Here is a 23,840-nt window from a genome sequence, read left to right on the forward strand (position 1 = left end):
ACCTCCTTTCAGGGAGTTGTAGAGAGTGATGATGTCTCCCCTGAGCCTCCTCTTCTTCAGGCTGAACACCCCCAGCTCCCTCAGCCTCTCCTCATAGAATATGTGCTCGAGTCCCTTCACCAGCCGGGTTGCCCTCCTTTGGACCTGCTCCAAGACCTCAATCTCCTTCCTGAACTGAGGGGCCCAGAACTGGACACAGGACTCAAGCTGTGGCCTCCCCAGGGCTGAGCACAGGGGCAGAATCCCTTCCCTGGACCTGCTGGCCACGCTGTTCCTGATCCAGGCCAGGATGCCATTGGCCTTCTTGGCCACCTGGGCACACTGCTGGCTCATGTTCAGCTTCCTGTCAATCCAAACTCCCAGGTCCCTTTCTGCCTGGCTGCTCTCTAACCACTCTGTCCCCATATCCACCTCATCCTCAGGAGAAATTGGAGGGATCACCAGGGTCAAAGCCCTTCCTGCTTCACCTTCTTCCCCTCTCCCTCTTTGCTTGGGCACCCTGGGAGGATTCCATCTGTTCGTCTGCCTGTGCTCCTGATCCATGCCAGCCTGAATCTGTGTGTTCCTGCCTCCAGCTCCCCACTGCTGCTGACCCCAGGAGTCCAGCCTGGACTTTCCCAGGGCTGCCCTGCAGCCTCGGTAGGGATGGGAGAGTTATTGGGGGAAAGGGGAGAGGAACCTGGGATCCATTTTCCTGGAGATTTGTATAGATTTAGTAATTTTTCCTATTTCTCATTCCTGTTTCATGAAAGCTGTGTAGTTTAGTTTCCAACCCATCAGTCTCTCTCCCTTATTCTCTCTCCCTTTTTTATCTGGGAATAGAGGGGGATTAATAGACAGCATCTGTTATTTGGTTTAATTGTTGGCCAGTATTAAACCCTGACAACTCCTCTGAGGATGCTCTCAAATCTACAGGGTTCCCATTGCAGCTCTGACCTCCTCCTTATACAAGTTCTCTGTTTTCTCATCCATAAGCCCCTGTATGTGGAACCATCTTCCTATAATGTCACCTGGTCATTTAAATTCCCCTTGCCCACTCTGAGAAACTGTGACCAAGCTCTCTTGTTGGCCCTCCTCCTTTTGACTGAAAAAGGTTGGATTTAGATTAAATATCTGGAAAAAAAATTATTATGAGGGTGATGAAACCCTGGCACAGGTTATCCAGAGAAACTGTGGATGCCCCATCCCTGGAAGTGCCTCAGGCCAGGTTGGATGGGGCTTGGAGCAACCACTTGTGTCTTTTGCTCTGGATTTGCACTCAGCTGCATCCTGGAAAGTTGTTTTCTGCCAGGAAAAGTTGCTTTCTGCTTGTCTCCTCACAAAGATCAATCCAAGAGAAAATGACATCACCGCTGTCTATAAAACCCAATGTTTTCTGTAGTGAAGAGAAAGGTTTCTGCTTAAAACACTGATGTTTGGGCAAAGACTTTTTTTTGGCATCTATGTGGTAATTAAAAAGAGGGGAAGGTGTGGCTAAGATTTCAAATGCTTGGTTGAGCTGCAATAGTTCAAACACATCCCACCTCTGCTGTTTCTCTCCAGGTGAAACTCTGAAAAAGCAAAGTTTGACTTTAGAATTGGACCATTCCATGTTTAAATGGGCACAATTCAAGGAAATTAAGAAAACAACCCTCTCTGCCCTCCCTCCTTCATGCCATAGAGGCAGGGAATGGAATCCTTTGCTCATGTGCAGTCTTTGCATCTGGATCAGCTCCAGTTGCCTGGGGGTGAAATAGCAGAGCATTTCTCAACAGTTCTCACACCCAGGTCCTGTCAAAGACAGCTGTTTCCCCACCCTTCCTAATCCCATGTAGTTAATTTATCATCTTTGCTCCTTCTGCAGCAAATGCCCTGTTAGCAGGCACACTTCAAATGAAGCATCTCTCCTTTGTTTTTCCTTGAGGGTGCTCAAAAAGGAATAAAAAAAAACAAACAAACAAACAAAAAACAACATTTCCTTGGCTATGGAGATTTATTAATGTGATGCTTTCCAGTGTCCAGGAGAAGCAAGGAGTCTGAAGACAGTTACATGCCAGAAATGGTCTGTGACCTATTCCTCAACCTTTTATCTACTGAAGAAGTGATGAAAAGCTAATGACACTCATTTGATGCAAAGACAACTAGAGAGAACAATCCTGGCATGAAAAAAAAAAAAAAACAGCAAAGAAAAACCAATCATCTCAGAGGGCAAGGGCACTCATGGGGTGAATGGAAAATTGGCCCAAATTCCCCCTTCTGGGAATTTTGAGGACAACTTTTACTATCTTGGCCGTGTAGAAAGTGTTGGCTGTCTAAAAGCCCAGGGAAGTTGTGAAAGCTTGGGTCAAAAGCCTCAAAGAAGCCTCCAGAGAAACCTCATTGCTGGCCTTGGCAACTGTGAGCAGAGTCTGCACACCTGAAACTGAGGCTGAACATGTGTGGGCATGAGAGAGATGGGATTTGTTTTGCTGCCTGACATCTCTACTGAGTTTCCCCTCCCTCCTTCTGCCTCAAATATCCTCTGAGAACATCAACAAAAATCCTCCTTCACCTATTTATCTTTTTCTCCTTCCTGATCAACCCAACACCATCCCAAGCACCAGGACGTTGGAAGCAAACCAAGTGCCTTCCCCCACCCATATTTTGCCCTTCTCCTACCTCTTTCATTTCATCCTTGTTCCAACCACATCATTTCAATAACTGCTTCTGTGACCTGCTCTCTTCAAAGAAGTCTCCTCTCTTCCTTCTCTTAACATCTGGGAGAGCTGATCATAGAATCATAGAACTGGCTGGGTTGGAAGGGACCTCAGAGATCATCGACTCCAACCCTTGAACCACCCTTGCGGTTGCTAGACCATGGCACTGAGTGCCACATCCAGTCTCTTTTGAAATATCTCCAGACACGGAGAATCCACTACTTCCCTGGGCAGCCCATTCCAATGCTTGATCACTCTCTCCATAAAGAAATTCTTTCTAATATCCAACCTAAACCTCCCCTGGCACAACTTGAGACCCTGCCCTCTTGTCTTGCTGAGAGTTGCCTGGGAAAAGAGACAAACTCCCCCCTGGCTCCAACATCCTTTCAGGGAGTTGTAGAGAGTGATGAGGTCTCCTCTGAGCTGCCTCGTCTTTAGGCTGAACAGCCCCAGCTCCCTCAGCCTCTCCTCATAGGATCTGTGCTGGATCCCTTCACAGCCTCCTTGCTCTTCTCTGGACCTGCTCCAGCACCTCAATCTCCTTCCTGAGCTGAGGGGCCCAGAACTGGACACAGGACTCAAGCTGTGGCCTCACCAGGGCTGAGTACAGGGGCAGAATCCCTTCCTTGGACCTGCTGGCCACACTGTTCCTGATCCAGGCCAGGATGCCATTGGCCTTCTTGGCTACCTGGGCACACTGCTGGCACACTGCTGGTTCCAGGTCCCTTTCTACATGTCACCTTATGTCCCTTTCTACAGATGCTTGGCTGTCTCAAACATTCGTGGAGACTTTCAGGTGGGCACAAAGGGCAGATGACTCCATTATAACAGTTTAAGAGGTTAAGTATCAAATAAATACTTAATTTTTATAGATCCATATTTCCCTAGGACAGAGACATTACTGGGGAGCACTCAAGTAACTTCTGTTGGCAGGTTACTCACAGGGCAAAAAAGCTACTCCAGGAAATCTTGCCCAGGTACTACAAAAACCTCTGTAGTGTCATTTTCTCTCCTTAATAAGAAGACATTAAGTTTATTCTAATTAAAAAAAAAGAATAAGTTCTTGCAGGGCTTTTATCAATGATATTTTTATCCATAATTCTTTTCTACAATGTTGGTGAGATCCTGGCCCAGTTTGCCCGGAGAACTTGTGGCTGCCCCATACCTGGAAGTGTTGAAGCCCAGGTTGGATGGGGCTTGGAGCATCCTGGGCTGGTGGGAGGTGTCCCTGCCCATGGCAGGGGGGTTGGAACTGGATGAGCTTTAAGATCCTTTCCAAGCCATCCTGTGATTGCATGAGTCAAGAATTAACTGGTGCTTGGAATTCCAGAAGAAATTCAAATGTAGTCATTACCTGGGCCCCCCTGAAAATAAATTGCTCCCTTGTGATGCTCTTTGAACAGTATCCTTGGTGTTCCAAAGACTATTTAAGAGTAAATCAAGTTCAACAACCTATTCTACTGCCTCCTAGGATCAAGCTTAACAAACAAGAGGTGGAATGTACCTGCATATTCCTCAGAAATAGCAGCTGATCAAAGGATGAGGAAAGAAGTTTCTTCAAAATCATGAAAACCAAAATATCCTCTAATATATTAGAGTCCTCTAATATCCTAATATATCTAAAATATCCTCTAATATATTAATATTTTACTAAAATAAATCCTCTAGGGATAAGACCAGCAAGTTCCAGGCCAAGAGGTTACAGTTATATCAGGAAATCAAGACAGACCAGTGGAGAATTCTCTGGGTACTGGAGGTTACTCATCCCTACTGAGCCCAAGGAATCTCCCTAACAATTCCTGGCAATGACAGATGAGTTAACACCAGCCCAATCCCAGGAGGCAGTTTGGCTGCAACCAGCTTGTTTAGGCAAGAAAAAGAATCATAGCCCATTCCTTCTTAGTCAGCTTCAGTACCAGAGATTGATCCTCAGCATCTTCAGGTTTTTTAGGTGCTCTGATATCAGGTTTAGAGAAGAAGCAGAGTCTGTTGCTGTTGGAACATGCAGCAAAAGCCTGAATGTTGGCTGAGGCTGAAGGGGTGGAGATCATGAATAAAGGGGTGGAAATCATCAATAAAAGGTGGCATGAAGCTATCACTGAACTCTGGGAATTCTGGGGCAGGAGATGAAGCAGCCACAGAGGAAAGATGGTTGGGCTGACTCAACAGTTTGTGTCAAGCTTTCTTGCTACAACACCAATCTGCAAAAAAAAGTAATAATAATTTAAAAAAAAATGGTTTATCATTAATTAATAGCAGCTTCTGGGTGCTGAGTAGTCTGATAAAGGAAATCCCCCTTCTAAATGGTCCCAGAAGTTCTCAGACTGAGCCATTCCCTCCCAGCTTGTCCAAACCCTTGGTAAAGTTCAAGTAGTCACTACCTCAACCCTACTCAAGGTCTATGCAAAGTTGTTGGGTGTTGCTTGTCCATGCAAACTCCAGATCCAGAGCTGCACATTTGTATTTTCTTTGCTCAGCAGCTTTACTTCATGTCCAGGTTGGACCATTTTGCTTACCTGTCAAGGCAGGCTTCCAAAATTGGGTGACTCCTGCAATGAGGGAGGCTGAGAGCAACCACAAATGACACTTCTATTCCCTTGTTTTCCAATAACTGTGCCCTGGAGAAACATCTCATCCCTACAGACCTGTTTGTAGATGGAAAATACAGAGCTGGAGACTGTGGGATGGATGTTCCTTCTGCAAATGTGGAATAAAATAGTTTCAGGGATTAATGGGAGGAAATTCAACAAGCCCAAATGCCAGATTCTGCACCTGGGAAGGAAGAACTCTAGGCATGAGTATAAACTGGAAGAAGAGAAGACCTGCAGAAGGGAATTCTGGGGGTGTTGGTTGACAGCAGCTTTGACATAAGTCACTGGGTACCCTGGCAAACCAGAAGGCAAACTGCATCCTGGGCTTCATCCAACACAGCATCACCAGCCCAAAAAAAAGATGTGATTATTCTGCTGTATTCAGCATTGGTGGAGCCTGGACATTAGGAAGAATTTCTTTACTGAGAAGGTGATCAGAGAATTGAAAAGGCTTCCTAGAGAGGTGGTCAATTCCCAAGCCTATCAGTGATTAAGTCATTTGTACAATGCCCCTTATAATGTGCTTTAATTTTTGATCAGCCCTGAATTGGTCAGGCAGTTGGTCTGGATGATCATTGCAGGTGCCTTCCAACTGAAATCTTCCTTTCCTTTCCTTTTCCTTTTCCTTTTCCTTTTCCTTTTCCTTTTCCTTTTCCTTTCCTTTCCTTTCCTTTCCTTTCCTTTCCTTTCCTTTCTCCTTTCCTTTCCTTTCCTTTCCTTTCCTTTCCTTTCCTTCCTTTCCTTTCCTTTCCTTTCCTTCCCTTTCCTTCCCTTTCCTTTCTCCTTTCCTTTCCTTTCTCCTTTCCTTTCCTTTCCTTTCCTTTCCTTTCCTTTCCTTTCCTTTCCTTTCCTTTCCTTTCTCCTTTCCTTTCCTTTCCTTTCTTTCCTTTCCCCTTTCCTTTCCTTTCCTCTTCCTTTCCTTTCCTTTCCTTTCCTTTCCTTTCCCCTTCCTTTCCTTTTCTTTCCTTTCCCCTTTTCCTTTCCTTCCTTTCCTTCCTTTCCTTTCCTTCCCCTTTTCCTTTCCTTTTCCCTTTCCCTTCCTTTCCTTTCCTTTCCTTTCCTTTCCTTTCCTTTCTTCCTTCCTTCCCCTTTCCTTTCCTTTTCTTTCCTTTCCCCTTTCCTTTCCTTTCCTTTCCTTTCCTTTCCTTTCCTTTCCTTTCCTTTCCTTTCCTTTCCCCTTTCCTTTCCTTTCCTTTCCCCTTTCCTTTCCTTTTCTTTCCTTTCCCCTTTCCTTTCCTTTCCTTTCCTTTCCTTTCCTTTCCTTTCCTTTCCTTTCCTTTCCCCTTTCCTTTCCTTTTCTTTCCTTTCCTTTCCCCATTCACTCTCCCATTCCATCCCATCCCATTCCCCATTCCATCCCATCCTATCTAGAGCACCTGGTTGTTTTCCTGGACAGATTTTGCTATATTTTCCAGAACAAATCCCAAAGTGTAAAGGGTGGAGCAGAAATACACAGGAAGGAAATCTACAGCACTGTGTGAATACTTCATTTCCTGCCATCACCACCGGTGATGAAATAAAATGAAATAAAACAAAATAAATTAAATTAAAAAAAAAAAAAAGAAATAAAGGAAAAAAAAAAAGTGAACATCTTTGTGTCCCAGAAACGACATGGAAATATTTGCTTCCATGCTTCTGGCATCAGGATTAAGACACTGATGGAAACAAATCCAAAGTTCTCAGGCTAAAGTAGACCAAATTGCTGCTTTTTTTCCTGTTGGATGGTGAGAGAAGAAGCAGACACCATTCTGAAGACATTCCAGGATGGAGGAGGCAAAGGGACCTTGTGGACACTCTGGATAAGGTTGGGAAAGGGAAGCTGTGCTGGTTTCCCTCACTTCAGAAGACTTTCTGTCCAAGAAGAACCAAAGAGAAGAAGGGTTCCATCAACTTCATCATTGTCTTTAACTGAGGCAAACACAAAATTCAGGAATATCCCTGATGTCCCCAAAACCCATCACAGCCAAGTGAATGTTTCCCTTTTATCATCCTATAATCCCAGTCACTTCAAGAGTCCCTCCCTAGAGCAGCCAGTAGAGTTCAGCAGAAATGAAACAGGAATCACCCTCATCTTGCTCACACATTAAAAAAAAACAAAAAAAACCTTTCCAAAACTATTTAGCCCTCTTCCAACCCAGCAGAGGTGCTCTGTGGTCACTCCTCTCTTCATCACCCATTTCTCCCATATCCCAAATCCTTTCACTTTCCCAAACACTGATTGCCAGGACACCAGCGCAGACAAATGAGACCTTGAATTAAGGAAAATTTGTTTCATCTGTGCCCAGAGCTGAACATTATTCTTTTCCCTGACTCCTTAATCCTCTGGGGACTATTTGCACACCTAGAATCCCAACTGGTGCATCTCCCCAACACCCTTCTATGCCAGGGTGGTACCATTGGTCTCAGTAGATGGGTAATGAAGGCTGAGGAAATTAATGATTTGTCTGGAAAGCTACTGCTAGAAAGGACACAAAGTCCTTCCTCTCAAGTATCTAGCAAGAATTCTTCTTATATTTAGTCCAAACCAGCCTTTCCTTCTTTGTCTCCATGCCAGTTTGCCACTCACGTGCAGACGAAGTGTTGATCTGACCTTGAGCAATTCCCAGGTTGAAACTAAACTTGGAAAATCTCTCCTGAGAAGTGAAGGATCTTCCTGGTTCCACTTTCCTGTGATCTAGAGCCAGGTCATGCTGACTGGGCCACCCACCTGTCCACTAAGCATGGAAGGACCAGTGAGTACATCTCTGGCATCCTCTGAGTGTTCTCAAGAACTCTGTGTCCTCCTTATGTTGGGAATTCCAGAATTGGACACAGTGGTGTCACAAGGACAGAGGAGAATCCTAGAATGGCTCCAGTTGGAAGGGACCTTGAAGATCCTCCAGTTCCAAGGTAGAGTAGAGGAGGGAATGAACTTGATCCATTTATGAGCATTTTTGGGAGTATATCTGGATTTTTTGTACTGTATGGCAGTTTTCTAAGAGTTCTGGGATGGGAAAATATGCTGCTTTGTCTCAACTTGAATGCACTAAACTTTTTTATTGCACTCAGATGTAGTTATTTCTATTTCTAGGCAGCTGTCTCCATGTTGTCTGTACCACCAAAATCAAAAGCACTTTCTATCTTGGATAACTGAGTGGTTTAATTTCATATTCAGGTTTCTTCTATCTATTTTTTTTTTTTTTTTTTTTTTTTCTTGATATAAGGGCTGAATAATTTTAACTTCTAATGGCTTTCCTGATACTTAAGTGATTTGGACTATTGGAAATATTTACTTTCTGTAATTCTTAACCTCTTTCACATAGTTTTGTCTGCTGCTCAGTTTTTACTTCCATCCTTTTAGGCCTCCCTCTCATTCTTAGGATGATCTTAGAAAAGGTTATTCACTCATTTCAGGTCACAGTTATTCTCCTGTAGTTATTTTTCCTGCACTTTTCCTCTTATTTCCCTCTAAGGGAAACCCTGTAAGGCTTCTGAACCTTGGATTTTAGGGAACCACATCCTTTGCATTCACATCCTTGGATTCACAGTTCACTTGCCCTTTCTTCAGCTACTGTTTATCAGTGTTTATTTTTTATATTTGTTGAGCTTAAATTGAATCAATCCAACACTCAGATGGACTCAGGGAGAATATTGTTCCAAGTGTGTTCAACTCCTGAGCCCTGACATCAGAATATTCCATCTGAAAAAAAAACATCTCAGCAAGGAGGGGACATATGGGAGTGGAAGGAAAGAGACAATTGGTCTGTGCTGTAGGTGGATAAATTGAGCTGAAAACAGATTAGATCAAAATTAAGCTGAAGAGCTAAACTCTGACGAGGCAGATGAGCTTTGGAAACATGTAGGATACCCAGAAGAAACACACCTGGAGAAAGCAAATGAAGAGAGAGCATTGGCTGTGGTCATTTCACGCTTATTCAGGGACTGTTATTAATGCAGTGGTAGCTTCAATGTGTCCCTGTATTTCTGTCTTCAACAATTTATTTTTTTTTTCCCAACCAGCCATGAAAGTAACCTCATCAGAAAAAAATAACCATCAGTTGTCCAACAGGATTATAGACTGTGTGCTGGTTTGGGTCAGGATAAAGGTGATTTTCTGTCTTGGACTTCTGCTTTCAGCTGAGTCTCTTGGAAGGAGCTGCACTTGCTGAAATGAACAGCAAGTTTCTCAGGCAGTCTCTGCTGCTGGGACTGATCCCACTCCATGTTTAGAGTTCCAGCTGGAGAATGGGGTGCAGAACCAAGGCCACTGCTCAGCTCTGAGGAACATTTTGCCCTCTGGAAGGAGAAAAGGAGTCAAGAGGTCCCACCTGCAGCCCTCCTTTGGGGATGAACAGACAAGAGAAATGGCCAGAAGTGACCAAACAGAGGATTCCATCCCATCCACCTCATCCTCAGGAGAAAGTGGAGGGATCACCAGGGTCAAAGCCCTTCCTGCTTCCCCTTCTTCCCCTCTCCCTCTTTGCTTGGGCATCCTGGGAGGATTCCATCCCTTCCTCTGCCTGTGCTCCTGATCCATGCCAGCCTGAATCTGTGTGTTCCTGCCTCCAGCTCCCCACTGCTGCTGACCCCAGGAGTCCAGCCTGGACTTTCCCAGGGCTGCCCTGCAGCCTGGGTGGGGATGGGAGAGTTATTGAGGGAAAGGGGGGAGGAACTTGGGATCCATTTTCCTGTCTATTTGTATAGATTTAGTCTTTTTTTTCTTATTTCTCATTCCTGTTTCCTTAAAGCTGTGTAGTTTAGTTTCCAACACATCAGTTTCTCTCCCTTATTCTCTCTCCTTTTTTTATCAGGGAGGGGAGGGGCATTAATAGGGAGCATCTGGTATTTGGTTTAATTTCTGGGCCAGTGTTAAACCATGACACAGACAACCATGCATTCAGCCCCACTGAGCAGCACATTGGTGTTAGGGGAAAGGAAGGCAGTTACGGGGAACATAGCCAGAAAGTCCCTAGTATCATGGCAAATAATAATAATAAAAAAAAAAAGTTTGCTAAATGGCAAATCTTACTGGTGGTCAGGAAAGCACTTCCACACCTGTTGCCACACAGCAGACCCCAGAGGAAGTTTCTTCCATCACTCATAAAATCACAGATGTCAGCTTGGAAGGGACCTCAAGGTTCATCTGCTCCAACTCTTCTAATATTATTGTCTATATGAGATGTCTCAGCACCCCATCGAGCTGAGACTTAAAACTTTCCAGAGTGGGAGAATCCACCACTTCCCCTGGGAGACAATTCCAATGTCTGACTGTCCTCAGAGTGCAAGAAATTTCCTCTGGCGTCCCATTGGAATCCTCCAGGAGCAACTTGTGCCCATTGTGCCCCTTGTCTTATCCATGTGACTCCTTGTAAATAGGGAGTTTCCATCTTCTACGTAGTTGCCCTTTAAGTACTGGAACATTGTAATAAGGTCTCACCTAAGCCTCCTCTACTCAAGGCTGACCAAATCCAGTTTTCTCATTTCCTCGGTCATTTACCTGCTGCAGCTCCACCCAAGAGCAATGCTGAGAATGTAGAGAGAAGGAGGCCAGTGGAATTTTTTCATCACTGTGACATGAGCTGTTATTACTGCTTTACCTGCAAAATAAATTTGTAGTTCCAATGACTGGAGTCCTCATCTATGAGCTAACAAAATTCAGAGCCAGCCACACCCTCAGGTACTGAGCTGTTCTCAAAAAATGAAGATACTTTGAGGGCAGGAAAACAAAAGGAAAAAAAAGAAGAATCACAGAAATTTTTGGTTTGGAAGGGACCTGAAAGGCCATACAATCCCAAGCCCCCTGCTATGATCAGGGACACCTTCTACCAATCCAGGTTGCTCCAAGCCCCATCCTTCCTGGCCTGAGATACACTCAGGGATGGGTGTCCTGGTTTGGGCCAGGATAAAGGTGATTTCAGCAAGTGCAACTACTTACAAGAGACTTAGCTAAAAGCAAAAGTACAAGACAGAAAATCACCTTTATCCTGGCCCAAACCAGGACAATGGGGATCCACAACTGCTCTGGGCAACCTGGGACAGGGTCTCACCAGCCTCATGCTAAAGAATTTCTTCCTAATATCTAGTCTAAATCTCCCCTCTTTCAGTTTAGAAACTTGCCTTATCACTACTGGTCCTGAAAAAAAGGCTTTCCCCATCTTTTTTTTTTGGCCCCCTTTTTATATACTGGAAGGCTGCTATAGGGTCTCCCTGGAATCTTCTGTTCTCCAGGCTGAACAACCCCAAAACTCTGCAGACCAACAGAAATATCTGAGCCACGGCAGTGTCCTGTCACTGAATATAATCTCAAAAACATCTAGAATGAGCTGCTCCTGAGACCTTCTACCCCAATCTCTTTTTAAAACCCATTCTTAGGGTCTCATACAAAGAGATCTCCTCTTCCCCTGGCCACTCAGCTCCTTCTCAGAGATCTTTTTGTGGGGACATTTGACTTTGTATTTCCAAGCCAGCAAACACCAGTGAGGGATGCACCCCAAAAATACACACATTGACTCCGGGTGACTGAGTCATGAGAGGTGAAAGGTGTTTTTCAAAGGCAATGAAGTGAAACAGGGAATCCACATGGGGTTTATGATGAGCCTTTTGTCTCAAGCAGTTCTGATGGATTGTTCCTGTGTCTGCCTGACAGCAAAAAGAAAGACTTCAGGTGATTCACTCCAGAAGCATCCGTGTTTGAGAAGTAAATCAGATGACTCCTACTTGGGATTTTGTGTCCTGCTTCAGTCTGCTTGGGACTGTGCAAAGTGTTGGAGGTTTTCTGCCTCTGCTGGGAAGTGTTGCTCTCACAGTTTTTGGCTCTGGCCACAGAGATCCCAAATGGATTCTTTGTGATGCTCTTCTTGTTATTGTGCTGGAGACCCAAAGTAAAATGCACCACGAGCTATTCTTAGGATCCAACAAAGTTTATTATTTATATCAGCTCATGGTAATGCAGCTGCACCTCATGATGGGCAGTTTGGCCAACATGAAGCAGGAAAGTGAAGGACCAAGCTTCCTGAGATTGGTTCCTCCAGCCCAAGGCACTGCTGATGGTATTGAAGGGTTGGCAAAGTGATGTCAATCACTTTCCTGCTCACTTTTAGTCCCTGGTTTTGCCAAAGTTCAATGAGTTAATGGGGAGAACTCCATCCCCTTTCTCCTGTTCTCTGCACAACCCAATCCTAGTTGATAAAAATAGTTGATAAACCTTCCTGCTAAGTTCCAGGCCCTTCAGCTCATCAGTGTTTGCTTGTTGTTCACTTCTGCTCCACTGAAGAAAGTTCCTTAGAGATTGACAGTGCCATCAGCTGGTGAAGATGAGGACCAAGACATTGAAGACTCCCAACCTCCAGCAGCCCCTATGGATACTCCCAGGACCTTGGCTTTAAATTCTCCAGCTTTCAGATGGAAAATCTCCTGGCCACAAGATCCTCTCAGGTGCTAGAGCATGCACAGGTTACAAAGGACTTCACACACGGTTTGCAACAGGGACAGAAAGAGGAATCACAACATAGCAATGAATAAAAGAGATTTTCATTGAAGGACACATCCAGGCTATGTCTACACTGGTCTTTAAAAGGGTTCAGGATCAATTCTCTGAGCCTGACAACTGTCACAGCTCATGCCTGCAAATGTGAACTTTCTTCTCCCTCCAATAATAACATCCTCACTGTAAACATCCTTGGCTCATGCTATGCTTCAGACTGGGTCTGGGACAGATCCAATGACTTTGTGCTGTAGAAGGGACCATGCCCAAGAAGTCCTCAAGTCCATGGTAGGAGTCAGACAGGTTAAAGGACCTCTGCACCCCCTGACGTGTGGATATCCATCCCTCTGGGGTACAATACAGAACCACATGTTGGGTATTTTCATGTCTTCTGAAAATTCTTGGGGAACTTATGGTCCCAAGGCTGACAAAGAGAGCTGGCAAGGTGCTGCCTGAAGGGTTTGTCCTCAGCCATGCACCTAGAAAAAGAAGAACCTGTAGATGTAGAGTCCATGGCCCTGGACTCCCTTTATTTTGTCTCTCAGAGCACCTCACTTCTGTTTCTAAAAATACAGTGGGGGTGGAGGATTTCCTCCCATGTGCAGGATCACACCTGCTCTTTAACCCAAAGGTTTGTGTCCTTAAGCCAGAATTTAAGAGATGTGAACACAATTTTGGTTTTGGCTTGCAGAGGTTCAATTTGATGGACCTAGAAAAAGAAGAACCTGTAGATGTAGAGTCCTTGGCTCTGGACTCCCTTTATTTTGTCCTCAACCATGCACCTAGAAAAAGAACCTGTAGATGTAGAGTCCTTGGCCCAGGACTCCCTTTATTTTGTCCTCAACCATGCACCTATTAAAAGAAGAACCTGTGGATGTAGAGTCCTTGGCTCTGAACTCTATTTTATCTCTCAGATCACTGAACAGACCTCACTTCTGTTTCTAAAAATACAGTGGGGGTGGAGGATTTCCTCCCATGTGCAGGAGCACAGCTGCTCTTTAACCCAGAGGTTCATGTGCTTAAGCCAGAATTTAGGAGATGTGAACACCATTTTGGCTTGGAAAGGTTTAGTTTGATGAAACACTGGCCCAGGTTACCCAATTTAATCCCTGGAAGATTAGTTTGGACTGGGATCTGAGCAACTTGGTCTGGTTGAAGGTGTCCCTGGGCATTGCAGGGGGGCTGCAACCTTAAAAAGGTCCCTTCCAACCCAAATCTTTCTATGGTTCTATGATAATTTCCCACCTCACAGCCTCAAGCAGGGTGTACAAATAACCAAGGCAAGGGAAGCAAAGGGCAAGAGCTCTTTACAGATTAACTTAGAGCTGGGACTCTGGATCTCCCTTTGATACTCCCCTATGTGGACACCTCTGTGTTTTGTACCACACAGTCCCTGGAAGAAAGGTTTAAAGAGCTCCTAGGGGAAGGGTGCTCACCAAGTCACGTTACACTTTCACCCCTCTCCCACCTCATGAAACCTGCATTCCTTTCTGCCCAGTGGCAGGGTTTCATCAGGAGGGTGGGGAGCAGCTCCACCCAAACCAAGCTTTTAGTCCCAGTTATTAGCACACACCCGGGAGAGGTGGGAACTTCGATTACTTGAACACATCACCAAACATCTCTGGAGCCATGGTCACGGACGGAATGGTTTCCCACCACTGAGTCACTGGGAGAAAAGGGTGAACCCTGAAGTCACAGCCAGCCAAATGGTCCCCAGTAAAAAAAAAAATCCACCCTCCTTGAATCACAGGAGCCAAAGTCAAGTTGGTTCAGTAATGAGTTGTAGTTGACTATTTTCCCGTGCTTCCCAAATCACCATGAGATCTGGGAACCTGGTGGCAGGCTCCATCCTGAGAAGGAGCTCCCAAGAAAGGCCTTGACATCCCATAGACTGATGCCAGGGTGTCAATCAGACACAGTTGTTTGGTACTCATCTCATGACAGAGGGATACACTGGGTCTGGAGTAGCTGTTGCTCCAAGCCAACGTGCAGTTCTGGGTTGGGAAATGCAGAGGAGAAGGGAGTAAATCAGAGGTGGCTTCAAGAAAGACCACTGGAAGGATTAGAATCCTGGAATGGAATTGTTTTGATTGGAAAAGACCTTTAAGATCATCAGGTCCAGTCATCAACCCAGGACTTCCAAGGCTAGCACCAAACCATGGTGAGTTGGTGAGTATGCCCAAGGGAAGAAGAGGAAGGAAAGTCTGAGATTAAAGCTCTGGCAGAGAGATCTGTCAAGGCAGGATTGCTCAAAGAACCCACCAAAATCCATCAAAGGAACATCTGAGACAAATTGCATCTCCATGGGGCAGAACAGAGTTGCAACAGGGAGAAATTGAGTAGAGAAGTTGAATGAGAGCTGAATAGCTGCATAAATCAGAATAAAAATACCTTACACAGGGGTTATTTTACACATGGCTGGGAACTCACCACTTCTTGAGGCTTGGCATGGGCTCCGTGTCATAGAACATCACTACTGAATTTGGTTCCTTTTTCATTTAAACAAGACAACTCTCACAGAAGTGAGGTCAGATCATTACAAAGCACTTCACCCTCTTGCCTCTAAACACTGAATTTACATCACCTGCCTTTCCTTGCATGGGTGATAAGCAGAGACAGAGTTTCTATCTGTCTGGATTACCTTCTAAATAAAAAACAGCCTCCCAGGGACAGGCTGGGAGTAGGTTTGGAGAGATAGCACTGAAAATTCAGTGAGGCTTTTGGCACACAAAACCTTTCTCCCTACACACCCTGCCTCATTTATATTCTCAGAGCTTCCAACCTGAAATGACACTTCAACTGGAGTCCCTTATGGCTCCTGTCAGTCACTGCTGAAAACTTTTCTGGGGGTTTATTCCACCATTGACAAAGACAGATGGGGATTTAGGTCCTCCTGAGTCCTCTGAGCTGTCTCAGGCTGTCCTAACTGCTTTATGAAATCACTTTTTTTCTCATATTTAGCATGTTCCATCCTAAGGCAGGTGGGATTTCTACTCTGGCATTGATTTTAAAAGTGACCCAAATTTTTCTAGCATTGAAGACCCTACTTCAAGTCTGATTTAACTCATGCTGCTCCTCAGGTCTGGTTCAGTGGGACATTTTAGGAGTTTTTCTTTCTGTAGTTTTGTGTTTGATGTAATTTTGGGGAAAAATAATATCTCCACTCAACTTCTGTTCTGTCAGATTAAAAGAGGCCAATGTTTTCCTGTGTCACCTTTTGGAGTGCATCCTCTTCTCCCCATCTTTCCATTAGTTTCCATCTGCTTTTTTTTCCCATCAGGATCCCATTTCTTCTTGACAGGGGCAATAAAATTCCACGTGAGGAGCCACCAAAGTGCTAGCACTTCCATAATCACCTGTGATTGCTTGGGTTTGGGTTTGTTTTTCAGGCTTCCATGTCATTGGAGGCTCCTGCTTATCTTCAGATTAATACCCATGGATATTCCTCTTCCTCCCCAATTTTCCTGGCATGTTGCAAACTTCTCTCTCCCTGGCACTTCTGCACATTCAGTTTACAGGAGCTTTAACAACCCCAACTCTGGTGGTTTCCTGATGCTCTTACAGCCAGATCTCAAATCTTTTCAAGCCATTAGGTAGAATTTAGTGGTTTTATTTGGCCAGAAGCAACTCATGCTCATCTCCTGCCCAGACACTGCAGGGATGGACACACTCCACCAAGCTGGACAGACTCATTTGGTTCCCAATTTCCACCACAATTCCTTCAACAACCTTGATTTATTTCAAGGCTTTTTCTCTCAAGGCTCTCAAGTACAAGCAGAGCATCACAACATTCCTGTGGGGATCTCTCCATCCCACCAACCATCTGCCAAGCAACCTTTGAGTATTGTGAATGCCAGGGTACCAACTCCCCTGTGCTTACCTCTTGAGGCATCCCCTCTTAAAGCTGAAGGCACTGGATCTTTTCCAGTTTCCTGGCTATTAATGAAGGTATTACACAAAACTGCCTTGAATTACAAGAAAGGATCTGGATGCAACCAGGTCGGGTGGCTTTCCCAGAGCAGTTGTTCCTATATACCCAGGGAGGTTTGTTTGCACTAGGGTTTTTTTATGCACTTGGTCTCTGACAGCCCAGCAAGATAAAATAAAGATAAAATGAATGTTTTCACTCTCCCAGCTGAAAGAGCATGAAGTTCCCATCTTTCCCTCCCTTTCCCACGGATCCTGCTGCCCCAGGTTTTGTGTCATCCGTGACTACAGAAAATTTGATTAGCAATGCTTCTCAGGTTACTGAGAAAGCTTTGAGGAGCAGCACTGTTCTCCCAGAAAACCCCAATCTCTAATTGGGAAGAAGGCTCAGCTGCTGGGGATGGCAGCAATGCCCACGCACCTGGCTGCAATGAGCCCTTGACAAGCAAACCCTGAGTAATTAATTAAATCAGCTTTGCAACTTGTCTCCAGCCCTAAAGACTCCAAGTTTCCTTCACAAACTTTTCTCCTGTCTCCTGGATCTGGTTAGCCAGATGTTTCATGGGAAATTGCATCCTGCTGGGCTTTGACACCCTGGATCTCCCCAAAACCAATGAAAAGTTTAGCAGCTTTTCCTAGGAAATATAAACCACCATTGGCTCAGTCAAAAGGGCAAAAAATTTCTTCTTTCCTGGTTGCTTTTTAAGCTCTTTCCACAAGTATTTTCTAAGGCTCACACATATGTTTGGGAAGGGTGGCTTTCAAATGCATGGAATGTTCCATCGGGAAGGTACTGCAGCAGGGAACTTGATCCATTTCTTGAGTTTATTTCCCAGAATTAGAATAAAATCTGGCAAATAGTAGAAAACTTTGTAAAAAAAAAGGCACAGCACCCTGTTCTGCCAGCATGTCCCCAGCATGTCCCCACAACTTCCCATCCCAGACTTGGAAGCAGCATCTCCCACGTTGACCTGCTCAGTTCGTAATTAAGCCCCTGGGAGACAGAAACCAGGATTGATTTGCACTGGATTTGGAAAAACAGACATGTTCTGGGCAAACCCAGCCACGTCAGGTCCCTGCCTGCCATCTCAGAGGGCAAGAGGCATGAAAAATGATGGTAGAGGCTTTTGTGAGGTTAAGCCCAATGTGTGTGGAAGCCCAGCCTGCTGCCTCTTGCATCTTGCCAGTTTGTTACCCAATGCCAGGCTCATGCCACAACTCAGCTCTCAGCTTGCAGAGCCAGATCTGAAGGAACAAACATAGCTTGTCACATTCCCTATCCCAGAGCTGGCACGGGGCCACCCCTTGCAGTGTTCAAGCTGGGTTTTTTTTTTGCCTTTTCCATGGAACCAGCCTCAGGACACAAACCCAAAGAAGAGACGTCTACTGGTGGAGGTGACATCACTTTCTGGGGGAACTTGTTCCTCTACAAATCCCAATCCAGACTGGAGCTGGGCTTTCCCCTGATCACCCCCGCCCACAGGATCACCAGGAGGAGGTGGGAGAAGATATAAAGCTCCCTGGGAGCAACCTTCCCTTACTGCCTCAGCTGCACAGTTCTGCTCTCAGGATGAAGTCACTCCTGCTGGGACTCCTGCTTGGCCTGGCATCCATAGAGTTGGGTAAGACACTACCTGGGAAAAGCCTGGGAGGGGAAAGGAATCAATAAGGGATGAACTGATAATCCCCAAGCAGGGGGAATAACACTTTTCTGTGTTTAAGATCAGTGAAGGGAAAGGGGACAAATTCCTGGTGGGGAGAACCATGACACCTGATGGGCAGCAATGGTCGGACCCATGGGTGGTTGCTTGTCACTTGTCCCTTCTCCTTCTGCATCCCAGGATGGAGGGGACTGACATGGTGCTTTGGAAGCCTGAGGTGTGAATGAAAGCCACATGACACAGGGCAAGGATTTGAACCCACAGCCTCTACTTAAGCTGCCAAGGTGTCCCCTCAGGGATGGGTTCTGTTCATCTGGGCTCCTGCCATCTCTGCACCAACCCACTGAGTTTTAACCCACAGGTTATGGACCTCAGAGATCCTCAGGCTGTTTTCATGGCACTCTGAAAGGTCTTAGAGGAAAGGCAGGGGTTGAACATGTCCATCTACAAGGAGGGCATTCCAAGAGTTGCAAGCAGAAGGATGTAAGATACACAGCTTGCAGTTTCTTATGCATGGAAGTGGTTTAGGTATCTTCTTCAGGTTGCATTGCTTTTTTTTTTTTTTTTTTTTTTAACCCACTCTACCCTCCTTTCCCTTTCTTCCTGTCTCTAAAGGAAAACCAAGTGCTGGTTGAAGGAGATGCTCTGAGTCAAACCCACCACAGGACTGACTCAGGGGTTGTTACTTCTGTACAGTTACTGCATTCTTTTACTTCTCAGCACCTATTGGATGGTCTGTTTTGGGGTTTTTTTTTTTTCTTTGTTTCAAGGTATTTCACAGGTGTTTCTTTTCTTTCTTCTGTGTCCAAGTCCTAGCCTGGATTTAATGAGGTCACTGAGGAACTGACAGAGGTTTCCTCCCAAGAGGTCTGGTAGCCCTTTCTGGAAACAGAAAGGCATCATCATGGCTTTATAGATGAGATAGAGGGAGAAATGCATTTTTCTGGGATGATCTGGTGGGAAGCAGCTCATCAAGGCACAGCTGAGGGATGTATTTGGGACCACGTGTCTTCCAGAGGTTTGATGTCAAGGGGTAGAAGGTACTTTGGGATAGTGATGAATGGTGAATTCTGGGCCTCAAAATAGGACACAGAACTATCTTTTATGTTCAGTTTCCTTCTTTGATCCTCATGATTTCAAGATTTTCTCTTCCACTTCACCTTCCCAACAAACCCAGTGTCCTCTTAGTGCCCCACCTGGCCTCAGGGAGAGATGAGGAGACAGGATTTTTTTTTCTTTAAATCTGCACTTAACTGGAAGCAACTCCCCCCAAAACCCATTGCCCTGCTCACCCATCAGGATGCTGAGCTTCAGAAAGTAGCTCAACCCAAATGGTTCTGATTATTTTCTCAGTTTTTTTCAAGCTTCCTTCTTGCACACCCACACCCATCCATGTATTTGTCACACTGACACTGTTGTGTTGTCTCAGTGGGCACTACCTGGTAAAAGATAAAACAACCTCAGCTGGGTCATTTGGAAGGGATTTACTGATGTCTTCAGTTCGAGTAAACAGGGACAATTCAATTGCATCTTTTTTGCAAGGGATTTGGCCACAAGAGCACTACTCACATAAAAAAAAAAGTTATTTCTACCTCAGCAAAAATCAAAGGAAGTTTTAGTGTTCTGTTGGCTTTCTTGCACAGCTAAATTCTCCAAAGGAGATGCTATGAGAAGGAGACACCCTGAAAATTCATCCCAGTGTCAGACATTCAAACAGCTCCCTCCAAAAATATTTATCCTTATCACAAAGTCCCAGAAGTTTCATTCTTCAGTCTTTCTGCAATTTTACCAATAGATGGCAGTGGACCCATTTGGGTGGTTCTTGGGCTGCTGTGTGTTGGTAGAAAGCACAGAAAATAAAAAATAAGAATCAGGTTGGTTTCAGGCATCAAGCTACAACATGACTCGGAGCACTGGGAACACTGGGAACAGTCGGTATCTGATGGTTGTGGACCACCAGGTCTTGTTCTGAGACTTTTGAGAAAATGCTGTGATCAATGTTGGGATATGTAAAGATCTTCTTGTGTCAGCAGGAAGAGTTTTGTAGCATCCTCTCTCTTAAAAAGCAGCAGTAGCCCCAGCTGGAAGTGCTTTTTAGGGCACATTCAGCTGGTGGGAGGTGTGGCACAGCACTGAATTTTAAATTCTGCTCTTAGTTCTGCAGAAAGTCCTCTAAAGGAGCACGAAGGAGCTGGCAGGGTGGGTGGAGGGATGGGGGAACTCTCAGTGTTTTGGTGCTGGTGAAGGCTCTCAACAGAAAGAGCTTGAGTGCTCAGAGGATGCTGTGAGAGATGCTGAAGCGATGGGTCCCTCTAGATCTTTGTTTTGGGCTACTAAGCCCATCAAGGTAGGGATGATGTTCAATTCCCACCCCATCATCATTGTCCTTTGGTGCTGGGCTTTGGCTTTTCCCCCTGGCATCAATCATAGAATCTTAGAATATCAGATTGGAAGGGACCTCAAGGATCTTTTGGTCCAACCCTTCTAACATTATTTTTATCTGAGATGCCTCAGCAGCCCATGGAGCTGAAACTTCAAACTTCCCAAAGTGGGGGAATCCACCACTTCCCCTGGGAGACCATTCCAATGTCTGAGTGTCCTCAGAGAGAAAAAAAGTTCCTTTTGTGTTCAAACAGAACCTCGCTTTGCCATTGCCTCCAGGTGTGCTTAGATTCTGAGACCACTGAGTCTGGGTGAAAGGGGAACCTCTGATCATCATGTAGCCCTCATCAGAGGGCAGAGAAGCTGCAAACTTGGGGTCTGCCTTCACTTCTGCAACCACCTCAACCCCATTCTTTTCTCTCTTTAGCCCACTCCTTACGATGCTACACGTGCAAGGAACCCACTGACATTGCTCAGTGCAGAAAACCCACCCTGTGCCCTCCAAAAGCCACTGTGTGCACAACAACACTGCTGTCTGTAGACTCAGGTAAGTTCCTTTCTTTGCTTGGGAAGGTTTGTGAAGAGAGATGGATCCTTCGTGGACCAAATTCCCTCCTGAACTTAGAATCATAGAACTGCCAAATCATGGAACTGTTGAATCATAAAACAGTTTGGGACAGAAGGGACCTTTGAAAAGGATCCAGTCCCAACCCCTCTGCCCATGGGCAGAGATATCTTCAATTAAATCTGGTTTCTCAGAGTCCCACCCAACCTGATCTTCAACACACTCAGGGATGGGGTAGCCACAGCTTCTCTGGAAAACTTGGGTCAGGGTCTCACCAGCCTCATGCTAAAGAATTTCTTCCTAATATCTACTCTAAATCTCCCCTCTTTCAGTTTAGAAACTTGCCTTATCACTACAGGTCCTTAAAAAAAAACCTTTCCCCATATTTTTTTGGCCCCCTTTATACATACAGGAAAGCTGCTATAGGGTCTCCCTGGAATCTTCCCTTCTCCAGGCTGAACAACCCCAAAACTCTGCAGACCAAATGTCTGAGCCATGGCAGTGTCCTGTCACTGAGTATAATCTCAAAAACATCTAGAATGAGCTGCTCTTTTGAAACCTTCTACCCCAATCTCCTTTTAAAACCCATTCCTAGGGTCTCATACAAAGAGATCTCCTCTTCCCCTGGCCACTCAGCTCCTTCTCAGAGATCTTTTTGTGGGGACTTTGTATCTTCCAAGCCAGCAAACACCAGTGAGGGATGCACCCCAAAAATACACACATTGACTCCGGGTGACTGAGTCATGAGAGGTGAAAGGTGTTTTTCAAAGGCAATGAAGTGAAACAGGGAATCCACATGGGGTTTATGATGAGCCTTTTGCCTCAAGATCTACCAGGTGTCTGGGAAACCTGGGCCAGTGTTTCACCACCATGTGTGTAGAGAATTTTTTCCTAATAGCTCATCTACTTTCACCCTCTTTTAGCTTAGAACCATCACCCCTTGTCCTATTGCTCCTGCTCAAACATCTGTCCCCTTCTTTCTTATGGGCTCCCTTTAAGTATTTAAGTATTAAGTATTGAAAGGCCACAAGAAGATCTGCCTGGAGCCTTCTCTTCTCCAAGCTGAACAAACCCAATTCTCCCAGTCTGTCTTCATGGCTCCAGCCCTCTGATCACCTTCATGTCCCTCCACTGGACCCTTTTCAATAATCCCATGTTTTTCATGTGCTAAGAACTCCAGAATAGAGGAAAGGAGAAGAATTACCTCTCCCAACCCACTGCCTGTGCTTCCCTATCCCCCTCCCAGTCCCATCTTGGATTATCTTTTAACTTCCCTTTGATAATCCAGGCTGAGTTATCTAATTTTAGAGTGGGAAAGAGAGAAATGCATCGAATTCAGACACTTACAATGAAGCTTTGTCTTTTTTTGTAGACATTTTCACATGGCACCCACTATTTCACCAGTGGCCATGATAACATTATTCCAGTTTTTCTTGGTACTGCCACTCCCATGCTGAACCATTCCATGAGGAAATCACTCAAAAAACCCACTCAGGGACTTGTGTCTGGAAAAAAATGGAAAAAAATTAAAAAGAGCAGGAAGGAGAGAGGGAGACAGCAGAGAGAACCAGAGCTGGTTCTCCTTTGGAGCAGCTGTAAGACTTGGGTTTGGTTTTTTTTTATGCCCTGTCTTCTGTAAAACTAGATTGTATCAAGCCTACAAAGAGCTGGGTTACAAGCCCCTGTGGATTAGAGATGCTCAGCCCTTTATTTATCTATAAATACTTCATTTTTAATCCCCTTCCACTGAGTAAAGTCAATGCTTCTCCATTCCAGTTGCCTGCACTTCCCTCTCCCATTCCTTTCTCTCATTCCTCCCCCTCTTTCCAATCTGTGTCTTTCAGGTTACCCATTTTTTGGCAACATCACAGTGATCAGGAGCTGTGAGGAGGAATGCATCTCCAACAATGGGATAGGGGCATCCAAACCCAAGTCCTGCTGCTACACTGACCTCTGTACTGATGACACCAGGAGCTCCAATGGGGTGGGAAGAAGCTCTGCAGCTTTGGGGATGATGTCCATGGTTGTTGGCATCCTCCTCCAGTGTGCTCTGTAATCCTCAAACATCTTCACTCCTCCCTCTGCCAAGCTGCCTTGTGAACTCTTAGATGCCTTGGAAAAAACCTTCTTCCCTGATGTGTGGCTTCATCCATCTTCAGAGCTGGGAATTCCAGAGGATTCAAGCTGAGAGTTTAGGCACCTGGACCTAAAACTCTCCAGTTCCCACTCACCAGATGCTCAGCAGATGTTCTTCACCTTTCAGCTGCTTCTGTCCCCCAGGATCCACATCTCACCCTGCAGTTTTCCTCTGGGGAGAGAAGCAGGGGGTGCTCTGGGGTCAGCAAGAGCTGGGGCTGTATGCATACTGGCAGTGGACAATGATTTATTTTTTTTTGTCCCCAAGTCTCAAGTTTCTATGCAACATGCATCCCTGGGTCTTTATTTTATTCCTTTGCACAATCCCCCCCAAAAATCCTGCAACCTTCTACCAGGGGCTTGGTTTATTTCCATTTTTAGTGCCACCTCCTGAGTCAGGGCAGCAGATGGATGCTGGGCACTGCTCATGACTTTATCAGC

The 23,840-nt window shown here is 45.3% G+C and overlaps 1 protein-coding gene across 1 annotated transcript; it reads left to right on the forward strand.

Annotated features, from left to right (window-relative positions):
* The first annotated feature begins 18,225 nt into the window (after positions 1-18,225).
* On the forward strand, positions 18,226-23,319 carry LOC103531781 (secreted Ly-6/uPAR-related protein 1). The gene is made up of 3 exons (XM_008497466.1): positions 18,226-18,277; positions 21,126-21,245; positions 23,108-23,319. Exons 1-3 carry the CDS (start codon positions 18,226-18,228, stop codon positions 23,317-23,319), a joined length of 384 nt encoding a protein of 127 aa, XP_008495688.1.
* Positions 23,320-23,840: the final 521 nt, after the last annotated feature.

The sequence above is a fragment of the Calypte anna genome, chromosome 2 (assembly GCF_003957555.1).
Source record: "Calypte anna isolate BGI_N300 chromosome 2, bCalAnn1_v1.p, whole genome shotgun sequence".
Taxonomy (NCBI): domain Eukaryota; kingdom Metazoa; phylum Chordata; class Aves; order Apodiformes; family Trochilidae; genus Calypte; species Calypte anna.